The sequence below is a fragment of the Oncorhynchus gorbuscha genome, linkage group LG09, assembly GCF_021184085.1.
Source record: "Oncorhynchus gorbuscha isolate QuinsamMale2020 ecotype Even-year linkage group LG09, OgorEven_v1.0, whole genome shotgun sequence".
Classification (NCBI taxonomy): domain Eukaryota; kingdom Metazoa; phylum Chordata; class Actinopteri; order Salmoniformes; family Salmonidae; genus Oncorhynchus; species Oncorhynchus gorbuscha.
This window is the reverse complement of record NC_060181.1, coordinates 73733491-73749548: the sequence shown is the minus strand read 5'-3', so window position 1 is coordinate 73749548 and position 16058 is coordinate 73733491. Positions and strand designations below refer to the sequence as shown.

The 16058-nt window shown below is 42.3% G+C and overlaps 2 protein-coding genes and 1 non-coding gene across 5 annotated transcripts; 2 read left to right on the top strand and 1 right to left on the bottom strand.

Moving 5' to 3' along the window:
• Positions 1 to 10: 10 nt before the first annotated feature.
• Positions 11 to 6041, bottom strand: cnot11 (CCR4-NOT transcription complex, subunit 11). Of its 2 annotated transcripts, none has more exons than XM_046363400.1 (7): positions 5317 to 6041; positions 5022 to 5186; positions 4593 to 4745; positions 1282 to 1496; positions 980 to 1182; positions 773 to 869; positions 11 to 525 (listed from the first exon to the last, which is right to left on the bottom strand). In XM_046363400.1, exons 1-7 carry the CDS (start codon positions 5633 to 5635, stop codon positions 328 to 330), a joined length of 1350 nt encoding a protein of 449 aa, XP_046219356.1. In that variant the 5' UTR covers positions 5636 to 6041; the 3' UTR covers positions 11 to 327. The 2 variants fall into 2 exon arrangements, with proteins under 2 accessions (XP_046219356.1, XP_046219358.1); XM_046363402.1 differs by having other exon boundaries at positions 1294 to 1496.
• A 281-nt stretch (positions 6042 to 6322) lies between these two features.
• Positions 6323 to 15055, top strand: LOC124044044 (60S ribosomal protein L31). Of its 2 annotated transcripts, none has more exons than XM_046363398.1 (5): positions 6323 to 6430; positions 12310 to 12416; positions 13637 to 13762; positions 14553 to 14665; positions 14988 to 15055. In XM_046363398.1, exons 2-5 carry the CDS (start codon positions 12310 to 12312, stop codon positions 15017 to 15019), a joined length of 378 nt encoding a protein of 125 aa, XP_046219354.1. In that variant the 5' UTR covers positions 6323 to 6430; the 3' UTR covers positions 15020 to 15055. The 2 variants fall into 2 exon arrangements, with proteins under 2 accessions (XP_046219354.1, XP_046219353.1); XM_046363397.1 differs by lacking the exon at positions 6323 to 6430 and adding an exon at positions 8855 to 8935.
• On the top strand, positions 14017 to 14151 carry LOC124044795. The gene has a single exon (XR_006840732.1). It is a non-coding gene; the product is annotated as a small nucleolar RNA SNORA5 (small nucleolar RNA).
• Positions 15056 to 16058: the final 1003 nt, after the last annotated feature.

The window sequence follows — 16058 nt, the reverse complement described above, 5'->3', positions numbered from 1 at the left end:
ACCCAGATGGTTCATTACATATCCATTTAATGAAACAAAACCAACAAGCATCAATCTATGGAGGGAAAAAAACAGTTTCAAAATCTATTTTCAAAATATGTCCATCTTTGTCCAGAAAAGAGAGACGAAAAACAGTAACTGAGTTCAAAGCTGGACTCCAAGCAGGTATTGGTGAGATCGTGAGGATTGTCTGGGTGGTTATACAGCCTTGGTCAGTTTCTCTTGGTTGGGGCGCTATTTAGCGGGTTGTGCCTCTGTGGGCTTACTACCTGGGGGGTGTTATTTGGCACAACAGGCTACTGCCACGTTCTATGTACTATGAAAGCATTATTTGGCAGGTTTGACCTCTGGGGGGATTTCTCCTGTATCCAGGGTTTTGAGGAGGCGGAAGAGGCCAGCTGCTTCCCGTATGCGGCTGAACTCAATGCAAAAGGCCTGCACTTCGATGAACAGGTCCTGTACGTTTATGATCTTGTTCCGGATCAGAGACTGAAGGAACACACACACCAGGCGCACCAGGCGGTTCTGCAAATGGAAACAGAGGTTTTACATAAACATCTGGACCACTGACTAACACAGTGGAGCACGGACTAACGTTAGTAAAAGAAACAATCATCTTGAGCAGGGACAACCCACAAATGAACTTCCTGTTACAAATGTCTGTGAAAGAAAGTGGCATGCATCCTCTGGTAAGACAAGCATTTCAATGTTACTGAAAGGCCTAACAGTAAGCTACAGGCTCTTGTCAAGGCCCTTCCACAGTCCTCCTTACCTGCATGTACTTGTCTTTGATCTGTTCACATGTGGAGATACAGTTGGAGATGTACAGGTGAATGAACTCTGGAGGGAGGTCCACAGCAGTTGTCAGCCTGTGCACACAAAGAATAACGTCACATAAATAAACAGAAAAATAAACACATTTTAAAACGGATTGTAGACAACTGAATTGTATAAATCAAATTATATCCAAAGTCCACACCTATTGACCACCTCCATAGAGTGCAGAGACATGTCCATGTTGACCAGGACGGAGAAGTACTCCGTGATCTGGCTGGACTGCATCAGTTTGAGAAGCATCTCGATGGCCACCAGAGGGTTGTTTTCCACCAAGTCAGGCAGCTTGGCCGGGGTCAGACCGATGTGGTACACCAGCTTCGGATCCTTCTCCAGCTCACTCAGGAGCTATAGGGAGAGAGCAATATTTAGAGAGACATTCAGGTTGAACTCCCAAGCAAAGGTCATGTTTGAAATATATAAAATACAGTTGAGTAGACAGTGTACCTGTCTACTCACCTGTGACTGCTGCTGGGCAGACAGTGGGCTCTTGAAGGCCTTGGCCATGATGCGTTTGATCTCCACACCCGTGCTGTTCTTCACGCACATGGAGCGGTCCCACTGCACACGGTGGTCGGGCTCCGTGGGGTTTAGCCAAGCCAGCTCATCCTCACACACGTGCAAGGGAGGAGGCGGCCGGATGAACTCTGGACGAAAGTGACCTGGGGGAGGTAGGGTCACAGGGAGATATTACAGGCTGGCTATGTGGCTTGTCTTAAGTGATACTTGGGACATGGTATATACTTCATAGTATCATTCCTGTGTCATTACAATACCAAGCTAATGAAAAGACATACCCCACATGACCAGAAGTATGTGGACACCTGTTCGTTGAGCATCTCATTCCAAAATCAAGGGCATTAATATGGAGTTGGTCCCCTCCCTTTGCTACGACAAGAGGAGGCATTGTCATGCTGAAACAGGAAAGGGCTTTCCCCAAACTATTGCCACAAAGTTGAAAGCACAGAATTGTCTGAAATGTCATTGTATGTAGCATTAAGATTTCCATTCACTGGAACTCAGGGGCCTATTTCTCCTCCACCAAACTTCACAGTTGGCTCTATGCATTCGAGCAGGTAGCATTCTCCTGGCAGCTGCCAAAGCCAGATTTGTCCATCGGACTGCCAAATGGTGAAGCGTGATTCTTCACTCCAGAGAACGCGTTTCCATTGCTCCATCCATCCGCCGCTTGACATTGCACATGATGATCTTAGGCTTGTGTGCGGCTGCTCAGCCATGGAAACCCATTTCATGAAGCTCCCAACAAACAGTTACTGTGCTGACGTTCCGTCCAGAGGCAGTTTGGAACTCGGTAGTGAGTGTTGCAACAGAGGACAGACAATTTTTATGCGCTATGTGCTTCAGCACATGGCAGTCCCGTTCTATTAGTTTGTGTGGCCTACCACTTCACGGCTGAGTTGTTGCTGCTCCTAGACGTTTCCACTTCACAACAACAGCACTTACTGTTGAAGGGGCAGCTCTAGCAAGGCAGACATTTGTCTAACTGACTTGATGGAATGGTGACATCCTATGCCACATTGAAAGTCTCCCTACCACTGAGGAAGTACAGTTCCCGCTCAGCCCAGTCAAAACTGTTCGCTGCTCTGGCTCCCCAATGGTGGAACAAACTCCCTCACGACGCCAGGACAGCGGAGTCAATCACCACCTTCCGGAGACACCTGAAACCCCACCTCTTTAAGGAATACTTAGGATAGGATAAAGTAATCCTTCTCACCCCCCCTTCCCCCCTTAAAATATTTAAATGCACTATTGTAAAGTGGCTGTTCCACTGGATGTCATAAGGTGAATGCACCAATTTGTAAGTCGCTCTGGATAAGAGCGTCTGCTAAATGACTTAAATGTAATGTAAATGAAAGTCACAGATCTTCAGTAAGGCCATTCTACTGCCAATGTTTGTCTATGGAGATTGCATGGCGGTGTGCTCAATTTTATACACCTGTCAGCAATGAGTGTTCAGTATATAGCCAAATCCACTCATGTGAAGCGGTGTTCACACACTTTTGTCTACAGTTGAAGTCGGAAGTTTACATACACCTTAGCCAAATACATTTAAACTCAGTTTTTCACTTCCTGACATTTAATCCTAGTAAAACCTCCCTGTCTTAGGTCAGTTAGGATCACCATTTTATTTTAAGAATGGGAAATGTCAGAATCATAGTAGAGAGAATGATTTATTTCAGCTTTTTTTTCTTTAATCACATTCCCAGTAGGTCAGAAGTTTACATACCAAGTAGTAATTGAGTGTATCATTGCCTTTAAATTATTTAACTTGGGTCAAACATTTCAGGTAGCCTTCCACAAGCTTCCCACAATAAATTGGGTGAATTGTGGCCCATTTCTCCTGACAGAGCTGGTGTAACTGAGTCAGGATTGTAGGCCTCCTTGCTCGCACACGCTTTTTCAGTTTTGCCCACAAATGTTCTATGGGATTGAGGTCAGGGCTTTGTGATGGCCACTCCAACACCTTGACTTTGTTGTCCTTAAGCCATTTTGCCACAACTTTGGAAGTATGCCTGGGGTCATTGTCCATTTGGAAGACCCATTTGCGACCAAGCTTTAACTTCCTGACTGATGTCTTGAGATGTTGCTTCAATATATCCACATAATTTTCCTACCTCATGATGCCATCTATTTTGTGAAGTGCACCAGTCCCTCCTGCAGCAAAGCACCCCCACAACATGATGCTGCCACCCCGTGCATCACGGTTGGGATGATGTTCTTCAGCTTGCAAGCCTCCCCCTTTTCCTCCAAACATAACGATGGTCATTATGGCCAAACAGTTCTATTTTTGTTTCATCAGACCAGGGGACATTTCTCCAAAAAGTACAACCTTTGTCCCCATGTGCAGTTGCAAACCGTAGTCTGGCGTTTTTGTGGCGGTTTTGGACCAGTGGCTTCTTCCTTGCCGAGTGGCCTTTCAGGTTATGTCGATATAGGACTCGTTTTACTTTGGATATAGGTACTTTTGTACCTGTTTCCTCCAACATCTTCACAAGGTCCTTTGCTGTTGTTCTGGAATTGATTTGCACTTTTCGCACCAAAGTACATTCATCTCTAGGAGACAGAATGTGTCTCCTTCCTGAGCAGTATGATGGCTGCGTGGTCCCATGGTGTTTATACTTGTGTACTATTGTTTGTACAGATGAACGTAGTACCTTCAGGCGTTTGGAAATTGCTCCCAAGGATGAACCAGACTTGTGGAAGTCTAAAAAAAAAAATTCTGAGGTCTTGGCTGATTTTGATTTCCCCATGATGTCAAGAAAAGAGGCACAGAGTTTAAAGGTAGGCCTTGAAATACATCCGCAGGTACACCTACTCCAATATACTCAAAAGATACCAATTAGCCTATCAGAAGCATCTAAAGCCATGACATAATTTTCTGGAAATTTCCAAGCTGTTTAAAAGCACAGTCAATTTAGTGCATGTAAACCTCTGACAATACTGGAATTGTGACACAGAGATTATTTCACGTATAATTCAGTCTGTAAACAATTGTTGGAAAAATTGCACAAAGTAGATGTCCTAACCGACTTGCCAAAACTATAGCTTGTTATTAACAATAAATTTGTGGAGTGTTTGAAAAACGAGTTTTAATGACTCCAACCTAAGTGTATGTAAACTTCCTACTTCAACTGCATATAGTGTATGTTTTTGTGTCAACATACACTTTACTTATGTCATCCATAAACATAACAGACAGCCTAATAACAAACTGAATGATGAAATGCTCCACTTACTCTCCAGTGGAGGTCGAGGCCCAGTGACCAGAGACTCTGTGATCTGATTGGCCACTGAGCTGTCGAACCCAGAGTTGGAAGAATCTGGATCCGGGTCGTTGAGGATGCTGGGGAAGCTGGCCTTACTCTGGGTGGGTAGTTCTGACTGGCGCTCTGCAGGTTAAAGGGGAGAGAGAGGAATAAGAGTTTATATATGAAGCGTTAGAATTGCTGCATAGTAAAGTGTAAAGAACTGTCTGTTGTACTACAGTAAGATTATGAGAGGTTTTATGTCTCAACACAAGCAAATCTCAATAGGTGGATTCCTAACCAAGAAATGTACAATTCCCCATCATACGTAACTATTTTTGGGTTGTCTAAAATTCTTGAGATTCAATAACCATCCTGCATACAAGATACATGCGAAGTGCATACATTCAGGTACTGTACCTGCCAATGCCAACTGCAGCCCACTAATGTCTATGGACTGTGGCATGTTCCCCACGTCCATGCAGGACACCTGTCTGGGGGTCTTCTTGAAGAGTTCCCTCGGAGGCGCCAGCATTAGCTGGGAGAGGAAGAACTTCTCGGGCTGTGTAATGGGTGGCAGGAATCCTATGAACAGTCACATGATCAGGATATACTTGAGTTGATATGATGACAGCAACACACTGCTGTTAAAAACTTTGGACAATACTTCTTACTATCCAAATGGAATACATTTGATATTTTAGCAGACACTCACCAGACAGTTGTTTCTCCTGCTCATCCCCAACTGGGGAGGGGTTCAGCAGGTGCGCAAAGACAGCGGCAAAGGGATTGGCGGCCAGTGGCTCTGTGCGGTACATCTCCCAGAGGAGGTAGAGGGCAGTCAGGCGCTGTGCAGAGCTTGGCAGAAGGTCCGGCTGTTGCAGTAGCATCACCAAAACCGATCCCACTCGGAAATGTTCGGCCTTCGCGAAGTAATGATGAAAAGCGGATGATAGACTTTCGAAAGTGTTGGTGCAAGCTTCCTCTGAGATGATTCCCAAGAGGTTGGAGAGCTCCTTCGGGGCAAGTGTCATTGTACCTATGTTGTTGATAGCTAGCTTTTAGCTATGTGGCCAAAATGATAAATCACTGCTTGCAAGGAGTATTTTATAATTGTACGTAGGTCGCGTTATTCAGTTCATACTTAAAACGAAGCTAGATACATTTCCACAAACTCCACAGGAGTGCAGATATGGGCAGCTAGATAAATTAGAAAATGCTAGTTAGCTTACTAGCTAGCTTGTCACCAAAGTCATTGTAAAAGTAAGTTATACAGCTAAACAAATTCGACCTTGATCAACTAAAAAAATGCATACCAGACTTACTGGTCGTAAAAGCATGAATGTAATTATAATCAAATGTTTAATAAGAAGTAAGTTAGCTTTTCTCAGCTGTTCTCCCATCAGTTTCCACTTCGTTCACAACATTGCAGCGTTGAGTTTTGACCTTTGACTCGACCCCGGTAACACCGTGCATTTCGGGAGATGTAGTAAAGAAGATTATGTGTTTATTTCTGCTTGCTCTGGTATTCTCGTGGACACAACAAACATTTTCTACAAATAACAGATAACACATTACTTAAAAATGTGGTGTAATTGATTTATTGTTTTGGAAATGCACTGCAAAAAAAGTATTTCGTGTCAGAGACGGAAGAGGAAGCGAGACATCCCACTCGCTGTTTTATTTCTGGTTCGCATACAAGTCGATAAACAAAGCAGACCAGACCCAGTTTCTATCGCATTGGTTTCTACGGGAGAGCCACCGTCAAGTAGACCGGAACTGACCATGTTTTAAACGGCCTGAACAAAGAGAGAGGAAGAGGCGTCCATGTGAGGGAAGCCTTTTTTTGTATGGAGGTCTATGAGAGAGTGTCGAATTACGTGAGGCTGATTTGATCGACTATACGTTTCGTAATGCTTAGACTGTTACAAATGTGCTGATAAGTGGATGCATGCATGTGGCATTCTGTCAACTTTGAGAAAAACTACTTGGTGCGCACGCGTATCATTGGTTTGAATGGTCCTACCTGATCTTCCCTGCTTTCAATCATTGAAAATCAAATCAAATGTATTTGTCACATACACATGGTTAGCAGATGTTAATGCGAGTGTAGCGAAATGCTTGTGCTTCTAGTTCCGACAATGCAGTAATTACCAACGAATAATCTAACCTAACAATTCCGAAACTACTACCTTATACACACACAAGTGTAAAGGGATTAAGAATATGTACATAAAGATATATGAATGAGTGATGGTGCAGAACGGCATAGGCAAGATGCAGTAGATGGTATCGAGTACAGTATATACATATGAGATGAGTAATGTAGGGTATGTAAACAAAGTGGCATAGTTTAGTGGCTAGTGATACATGTATTACATAAAGATGCAGTAGATGATAGAGTACAGTATATACATATACGTATGAGATGAGTAATGTAGGGTATGTAAACATTATATTAAGTAGCATTGTTTAAAGTGGCTAGTGATATATTTTACATCAGTTTCCATCAATTCCCATTATTAAAGTGGCTGGAGTTGTCAGTGTGTTGGCAGCAGCCATTCAATGTTAGTGGTGGCTGTTTAACAGTCTGATGGCCTTGAGATAGAAGCTGTTTTTCAGTCTCTCGGTCCCTGCTTTAATGCACCTGTACTGACCTCGCCTTCTGGATGATAGCGGGGTGAACAGGCAGTGGCTCGGGTGGTTGTTGTCCTTGATGATCTTTATGGCCTTCCTGTGACATCGGGTGGTGTAGGTGTCCTGGAGGGCAGGTAGTTTGCCCCCGGTGATGCGTTGTGCAGACCTCACTACCCTCTGGAGAGCCTTACGGTTGTGGGCGGAGCAGTTGCCGTACCAGGCGGTGATACAGCCCAACAGGATACTCTCGATTGTGCATCTGTAGAAGTTTGTGAGTGCTTTTAGTGACAAGCTGAATTTCTTCAGCCTCCTGAGGTTGAAGAGGTGCTGCTGTGCCTTCTTCGCGACGCTGTCTGTGTGGGTGGACCAATCCAGTGTGTTTTGAGGACATGTATTAACGGTTGTATTTACATTGTTAGAGCGGTCACTCCCCTATCTTGTCAATATAATAGATATTATTTGCCTGAGTAAACTCAGAGAGGAAGAGGAACCGAGAGGCCCAACTCGGCGGAAAATCTGTTGCCCTCCAGTAGGTGGCGGTTTTTGTTGCCCCGATCAAGCAAGGATTTTTTGTATGGATGTTAAGGAGTGTCGAATTTGGTCACCCAAAAAAATGAATGGCTTGTTTGCTACGTGGGTTTTATTTTGATCAAATTGACATTTCTTGATGCTGAATTTATAAAAAGTATACTGGTAGAAGTAGTGACATCCTGGCAAGTTTGAGAAAAAGCACTTTATATCGTAGTCATAGCCTTGAGATGGCTATGCATATTCATGTCTGAGGCTAGTAGCATAACGTCTCTTTCCATTAAATACAGGTGGTTGACGTCAACAACCCACATCGAATATTCAAGAAAGGATTACAATAATGAGATGTATCCTCTGTGTACAACATAAAACACCAAATAATCTATGCAGAGCAGAATTAGGCCGATATCCGCTAATTATAAAAATCCAGAAAATAATTGTTAAATTATACAACCACACAAAAGGAAGCAATTCCCAAACCTTCCATTACAAAGCCATCACCCACAGAGAAATGAACCTGGAGAAGAACCCACTAAGCAAACTGGTCCTGGGGCTCTGTTCACAAACACAAACAGACCCCACAGAGCCCCAGGACAGCAACACAAATAGACTCAACCAAATCATGAGAAAACAAAAAGATAATTACTTGACACATTGGAAAGAATTGACAAAAAAACGAGCAAACTAGAATGCTATTTGGCCCTAAACGGAGAGTACTCAGTGGCAGCATACCTGACCACTGTGACTGACTCAAAATTAAGGAAATCTTTGACTATGAACAGACTCAGTGAGTATAGCCTTGCTACACAATTGTAAATACAACCTATATTTATGTTATTTATTTTCCCTTTTGTACATTAACTATTTGTACATCATTACAACACTGTACATTTGTACATTCTGTACATACATTTGAAACGTCTTTATTATTTTGTAAGTGTAATGTTTACAGTTAATTTTGTATTGTTTATTTCACTAAGTGTTTATCTATTTATCTTGTTTTGGCAATGTAAACATATGTTTCCCATACCAATAAAGCCCTTAAATTGAAATTGTATCCACCAATATTTCTTTCGTGCGTTTAGAACGACCCGGATGTGAACCATTTTCCGTTGCCTTTTAGTACCCACAAGTCTTTGCAACTTCCTTTCCGACATTTCTCGGGTAGAGTGAGTACTGCTTTCACAAATGCGTGTTATTTATCTAACGTCATCCTTACCGTGTGTTAATATAGTCCAATGTTTTAATTACGTAATTGCAAGAGGAAACACTGATCTCCCTAAACAATTCAATTGTGGTTGAATATTCCCAAATTATCAATTGTGCGTTTTTAAATAGAAACGTGTAACGTCAGTCACTAAGCAGTCTCTGCTAACACACGTCTACAACCAGTAGTCAGCTAAACGGAACTATTGTGTCATAAATGTCTCGGTTGTAAAGCGTATTAGTCCTTTGTTTAGGTCTGTCTGTCTGGGATCCCCAATTTCTGTTTCACAACATTCCATTGTTACTGATGTAAAGTTAGTCAGAAACCAATTGTTGTAGCTCGCTAGTTAAACTAGCAATCCAGATCTATACCATTGTCATTAGCTAGCCGGCTATATTGCCTGGCGTCAGCAGCCAGATGTATGCCAAATTATGTATACATTGTTTATGCCCCACAAACATGTATCCAGATGGTGAAAGTTAATGGCATTGTAAACCCATGAAATGTATTTTCTACAACGTTCTAATTTATCACTAATGAAACTTCACGTGGGATTGTTTACGTTCATGTCAATGAAAGCAGGCTTTAAGTGGAACTGACAGCCTTCTCACTATTTTGCCGTTATAAAACAGACAATCATACCATTCAACTATCAAATTAACAGTTTGTTACAAAACCAACTTTATAAGAGTTTTAAAAATTGTTTATATTTGATTTAACATTTCATGACGTCACGTACACGAAGGCATTGTTTGTTGAATATACTTACGCAGTTCAACTCATGATTAATATAATTCGCCAATACATTCACAGATGGCCTGGTAAATTGTTTGCTGCTTCCATTCGGGATGCACTGTTTCAGTTTCAATTACTCTTATTTTGGACCAAAATGAACGAATGTAACCAAGGCTGTAATTGTCAATCCAATCAAACTAGCAGGGCAATAATCACATCTGCCAAATGAATTTGTATTTGTCACATGCGCTGAATACAACCGGTGTAGACCTTACAGTGAAATGCTTACTTAACAAGCGCTTAACCAACAATGTAGTTTGAAGAAAATACCTCAAATAAAACAAGATTAGTAACAAATAATTAAAGAGCAGCAGTAAATACCGGTATTGAGGTAATATGTACATGTAGGTAGAGTTATTAAAGTGGCTATGCATAAATAACACAATAGTAGCAGCAGCGTGGGGGGGGGGTGCAAATAGTATGGGTAGCCATTTGATTGGGCTAGAGTATCATTCGCTAGCTGCTAGGAGGATGTCATTGGAGGAGTAGGTGACTGACTTTTTCCCTCATTTTTCGGTGGCAGGTGTAATTTGGTTATCTAGCAAGAACTTGAACGACTGTTGTACAGTTTGCATAGCTCTTGCGTTCACAAATTCACTCTGGCTAATTACTCCGATTTCAGATCACTCTCCTCCGAGTGTGCCAGAGCTAGGCTGGACAATAGAACGAGTAAACGTTCACCCAAGGCTGAAAAGAGCGTTGGCTAAACTGGAGCGCTAGCCCATGGCAAATGAATGGAATCGAACGTTAGCAGAGCCTGTTTTGACTGGAGTGATGCTTAGAATTTCATTTGGAACAAAAAAATATATTACTTTTTTACTTTTACCACAATCTGTTCCTCTGACGAAACTGGGGGAAAAAACTACTCGTGTAGAAAGTGAACATCCACACCTCGATTGTGTGCGTAATGAGAAAGTAAAGAAAACATGAGAACTTCTGATTATTTCTGGTTTAGTGCTCGATGACAAACAAGCTCGCTACCCAGACTTACATAATTACAAAGAGGAGATTCTCCTGATTTAAAAAAAATCTAAATATACACATTGTGAGATATTTGGTGAAATAGACAGACATGTCTATATTTCCCCTATAGGAATCAATGGGACGACCTCAAGATTTGTAAAAAAGTATTTTAACTAGGCAGGTCAGTTAGAACAATTTCTTATTTACAATGACGGCCTAGCAACAGTGCCTAGTTAACTGCCTTGTTCAGGGGCCGAAAGACAGATTTCTACTTCGTCGGTTCGGGGATTCGATCTGGCAACCTTTCGGTTACTAACCCAACGCTCTAAGCTACCTGCCACCCCAGGTTTCGTGAGTAATTTTTTGTTTACACTTTAACTATAAATGACGTGAGCAGGTCTCATTGCCAAGAATAGTGAAGCAGACATTGTAACGTAGACTAAATAAGCTGGGAATAGAACATTCGGAAGGCAAGTTGGTGCCACGGTGCTCAATAGAAGTAAAATTAGGCCTGCTTTTTCGTGATTACTTCTAAATGACGGCAAGCAGCTGGGAAATATGGTCATATTATGAAACTGGACTCCACAGCGGATGCAATGAACTAGGTTTTTTTTTTATATATAAAAAGCGTTGTTAAAAATGTAATGTGTCCAGTCTACCAGAGCGTAGAATAACTGATGAATTTACTGAAGGCACAACACCGGCTGAATATGACTGGTGTCGGTAAACGTAGGCAAAACATTTTTATAGTTAGTCATGAATGCTCTGGATAACATGTAAACAGACTAGCTAACCAGCTCTGCTAGGGCGAGTAAAGATGGTCAGTGCGGTGTTCTCAAATTTAATTTGTGCCTGGAAGTAGCTAGCTAGCCAACTTGATTAATTTAACTTGGGTGCTTGTTTGTAGGCAAGCTGCAGAATGATTTATTTATTTTACCTTTATTTAACTAGGCAAGTCAGTTAGGTTGTCAGGATGTAGTGTATCAGTGCAATTTTTAGGGCCAACTAGTTTAAAGTTTGAGAGGTTTTGTCTAATGTTCGGTTGATGGGGTTTTAGCTCATCTTGCTCTGGCTAGCATTAGTTGTTGATGTGCAGAACTGAGGGAGGGAGCATACCTTTTCAGGGTTGTTTGATAAATAAGACTAAAGTTCCCATATGTAAGATGACATATTTGCAGAACTCCATTCAGGTTTATTTTTTGGCGAATGCGTTCTAATGACTTAAAGTCACACTGTTGTAACGGCTGGTAAACACACAGTCTAGTTCAAAGTGAATGATGTACAAAATGCCTACTGTATCTCTGGTTGTCCATGGTGAACCACTCTGCGTAGACTCTGGCCCTGGACTAGACAGATTTTACAATTTTATTTATTTATTTACAATGGTCTATATGAACAGATTTTAATCAGATTTAATGTTGCTAAAATGTTGTCAGTTCCATTTTAAGCTCAGTGCTGACTTTGTAGGGGGCCACTCTCCTTTTAACTGAATAAACAGTGGACACTTGAAGATTGCATGTCTTGTCTCTGGTTATGAGCTAAAGGTTAGTCAATGTTTTATGTGATGTCTTTTCTTAGATGGCGCCAAACAAGAAGGGCGGTGAGAAAAAGAAGGGGCGTTCTGCCATCAACGAGGTTGTGACCAGGGAGTACACCGTCAACATCCACAAGCGCATACATGGCGTGTGAGTACACTGTCTGGGGGCATGGCACTGAGTCTGCTGCTGTAGAGTTATGGATATGTGCGATCTACACACTGTTTCAAATCAAATTGATTTATATAGCACTTCTTACATCAGCTGATATCTCAGTATTGTACAGAAACCCAGCCTAAAACCCCAAACAGCAAGCAATGCAGGTGTAGAAGCACAGTGGCTGGGAAAAACTCCCTAGAAAGGCCAAAACCTAGGAAGAAACCTAGAGGGGAATCAGGATATGAGGGGTGGCCAGTCCTCTTCTGGCTGTGCTGGGTGGAGATTACATTTACATTTAAGTCATTTAGCAGACGCTCTTATCCAGAGCGACTTACAAATTGATTATAACAGAACATGGCCAAGATGTTCATAAATTACCAGCATGGTCAAATAATAATAATAATCACAGTAATTGTCGGGTGCAGCAAGTCAGCACCTCAGGAGTAAATGTCGGTTGGCTTTTCATAGCTGATCATTAAGAGTATCTCTACCGCTCCTGCTGTCTCTAGAGAGTTGAAAACAGCAGTTGAGGGACAGGTAGCACGTCCGGTGAACAGGCAGGCAGAACAGTTGAGACTGGAGCAGCAGCACGGCCAGGTGGTCTGGGGACAGCAAGGAGTCATCATGCCAGGTAGTCCTAGGGCTCAGGTCCTCCGAGAAAGAGAGAATTAGAGAGAGCATACTTAAATTCACACAGGACACTAGATGAGACAGGAGAAGTACTCCAGATATAACAAACTGACCCTAGCCCCCCGACACACAAACTACTGCAGCATAAATACTGGAGGCTGATGCAGGAGGGGTGGGGCAGCCCAGACAGGAAGATCACGTCAGTGACTGAACCTACTCGAGTGACGCACCTCTCCTAGGGACGGCATGGAAGAGCACCAGTAAACCAGTGACTCAGCCCTTGTAATAGGTTTAGAGGCAGAGAATCCCAGTGGAGAGAGGGGAACCGGCCAAGCAGAGACAGCAAGGGCGGTTCGTTGCTCCAGAGCCTTTACGTTCACCTTTACACTCCTGGGCCAGACTACACTCAATCATATGACCCACTGAAGAGATGAGTCTTCAGTAAAGACTTAAAGGTTAACGGTTTCCGTTGTTATATTGCTTAGAAAAACAGACATGGCTTGCTCTGACAAATGTGATTTTATCAACCTCTGATAATCCTGTGCCTGTAATTAACGTTGCTTCTTGCTCTATCCTGTCAGGTCCTTCAAGAGGAGGGCACCTCGTGCTCTCAAGGAGATCCGCAAGTTCGCCATGAAGGAGATGGGAACCCCTGATGTACGCATCGACACTCGCCTGAACAAGGCTGTATGGACCAAGGGTGTGAGGTAAGAAAACGCTTGTGTTTCTTGCGACAGAGGCCTTAGCCTGCTGGTCACTGGTACAGAAAAGGTTATGAGCTTATCTTGGTTGACTGATATATTTCGAAACTGATACTTGAAACTGTCATCCTAGCAAATCTGAGTGACACTGAGTTGAGGGTACAGTATAATACAGTTAATGCTTGAAGTGAAATAAGTTTTGGGATGATATGCACTTAACCGTAGTATGAACTGTACTGTATTGAATTCTACATTTCCTGTGCAGCCTTGTCAAATTCAGTGCTTCCTCTGCAATGGACTGCACTGGCCAAAATGGCTGCCATAGTGAAACTAGTTCATGGGCCTCGCATTCATTTTCCATGAATGTTGGGGATAAATTTGTGCTAATGACAATTGATAGTTGATTTCAGTGATGCACATTGTCTGTCCATTACGCCTAATTGAATTGAAAGTTGAAAATCAGATTCTCTCCCAGTCTCTATTTCATCTCTATTTTTCCCTCTCCCCCCATCCCTCTCTCAGCAGAAAAAATCACACTCGCCCCTGTCCTATCTGCTTCATGCAGTGTTGTTCTGATATCAAGGAGTAGAGGCTAGTTAGCCCGGGCGGATATCCACTTTGACCGAGCCAGCATCAGTGCTGGCTTCAGAGCGAAGTAATATCCTGTTATGCTTGGCGATGGGTGTAGAGTTGGCGCAATTAATACAAGTTGAGGCGTGTAAAGTTTTCCACAATGCCATGCACTAAAACTGAGCACATTTCTCCATGTTAACTGATATTTTGTACGTTATTTCAGGAATGTCCCATACCGTATGCGCGTGCGCCTGTCAAGGAAACGCAATGAAGACGAGGACTCTCCCAACAAACTGTACACCCTCGTCACATACGTTCCTGTCACAACATACAAAGGTAAGTCCAACATTTGCTTGGCTGTGTGCTGTGCTCACTGCTGAATAGTATCCACAAGTGTACTTGCATTCCTGAGGTTGGTGATCTGGCGTATATGAAATGAGCAATACTTGTATGTCACCCACTGGGTGCAAAATACCCCCGTGGGTGACCTTAATGAACAAATTGTGGCAGGCTTATTTTCAGATCTTCTGCATGCAAATGGTAATACAAAGTGGAGGACCTGTAAATGCTCCAACCCAAGCTCAGAGCTAGTCCTGTGCTGTTCCTCAATTGCCTGTTGAAGATGTCACTGATTCTGATTGTTTTCTTTTCTCTACAGGTCTGCAGACGGTCAATGTGGATGAGAACTAATTATTCACTGGTGTTGAAATAAATGTATAAAAGAAACTACAGTATTGGATATTATTTTCAATTTGAGTTTATGCACTCACTAATTTGGATTATTGGTGGAGCAATTGCATTAAATTATATATATATTTTTTAATCTAGAGCAAGTGTCTGATTAGTGTAAGGATATAAAAGCATGTTTTATATATTTTTTTACCTTTTTTATTTAACTAGGCATGTCAGTTAAGAACAAATACTTATTTTCAATGACTGCCTTCCCCGACCAAACCCGGACGATGCTGGGCCAATTGTGCGCTGCCCTATGGGACTCCCAATCACGGACGGTTGTCATACAGCCTGGAATAAAACCAGGGTCTGTAGTGATGCCTCTAGCACTGAGATGCAGTGCCTTAGGCCACTCTGGAGCCGCATGTTTACTTCACCTGCATTGCATGTGCTTTTGAGGGTCTTCAAATCTCCTTGGTGAATCAGTCTATGCCAGGTATTCCCAAACTGGGGTATGGGGGTACGCCAAATAAAAATGCGATTTAACATAAATAAATACACACACACACACACACACAGTTGAAGTCGGAGTTTTAGCCAAATACATTTAAATTAAGTTTCACAATTCTTGACATTTAATCCTAGTAAAAAATACCCTGTCTTAGGTCAGTTATGATCACTTTATTTTAAGAATGTGAAATGTCAGAATAATAGTAGAGTGATTTATTTCAGCTTGTATTTCTTTCATTACATGACCAGTGGTTCAGAAGTTTGCATACACTCAATTAGTATTTGGTAGCATTGCCTTAAACAATTTAAACTTGGGTCAAATGTTTCGGGTAGCCTTCCGCAAGCTTCCCGCAATAAGTTGGGTGAATTTTGGCCCATTCCTCCTGACAGAGCTAGTGTAACTGAGTCAGGTGTGTAGGCCACCCTGCTCGCACACACCTTTTCAGTTCTGCCCACAAATTTTCTATAGGATTGAGGTCAGAGCTTTGTGATGGCCACTCCAATACCTTGACTTTGTTGTTCTTAAGCCATTTTGCCACAACTTGGG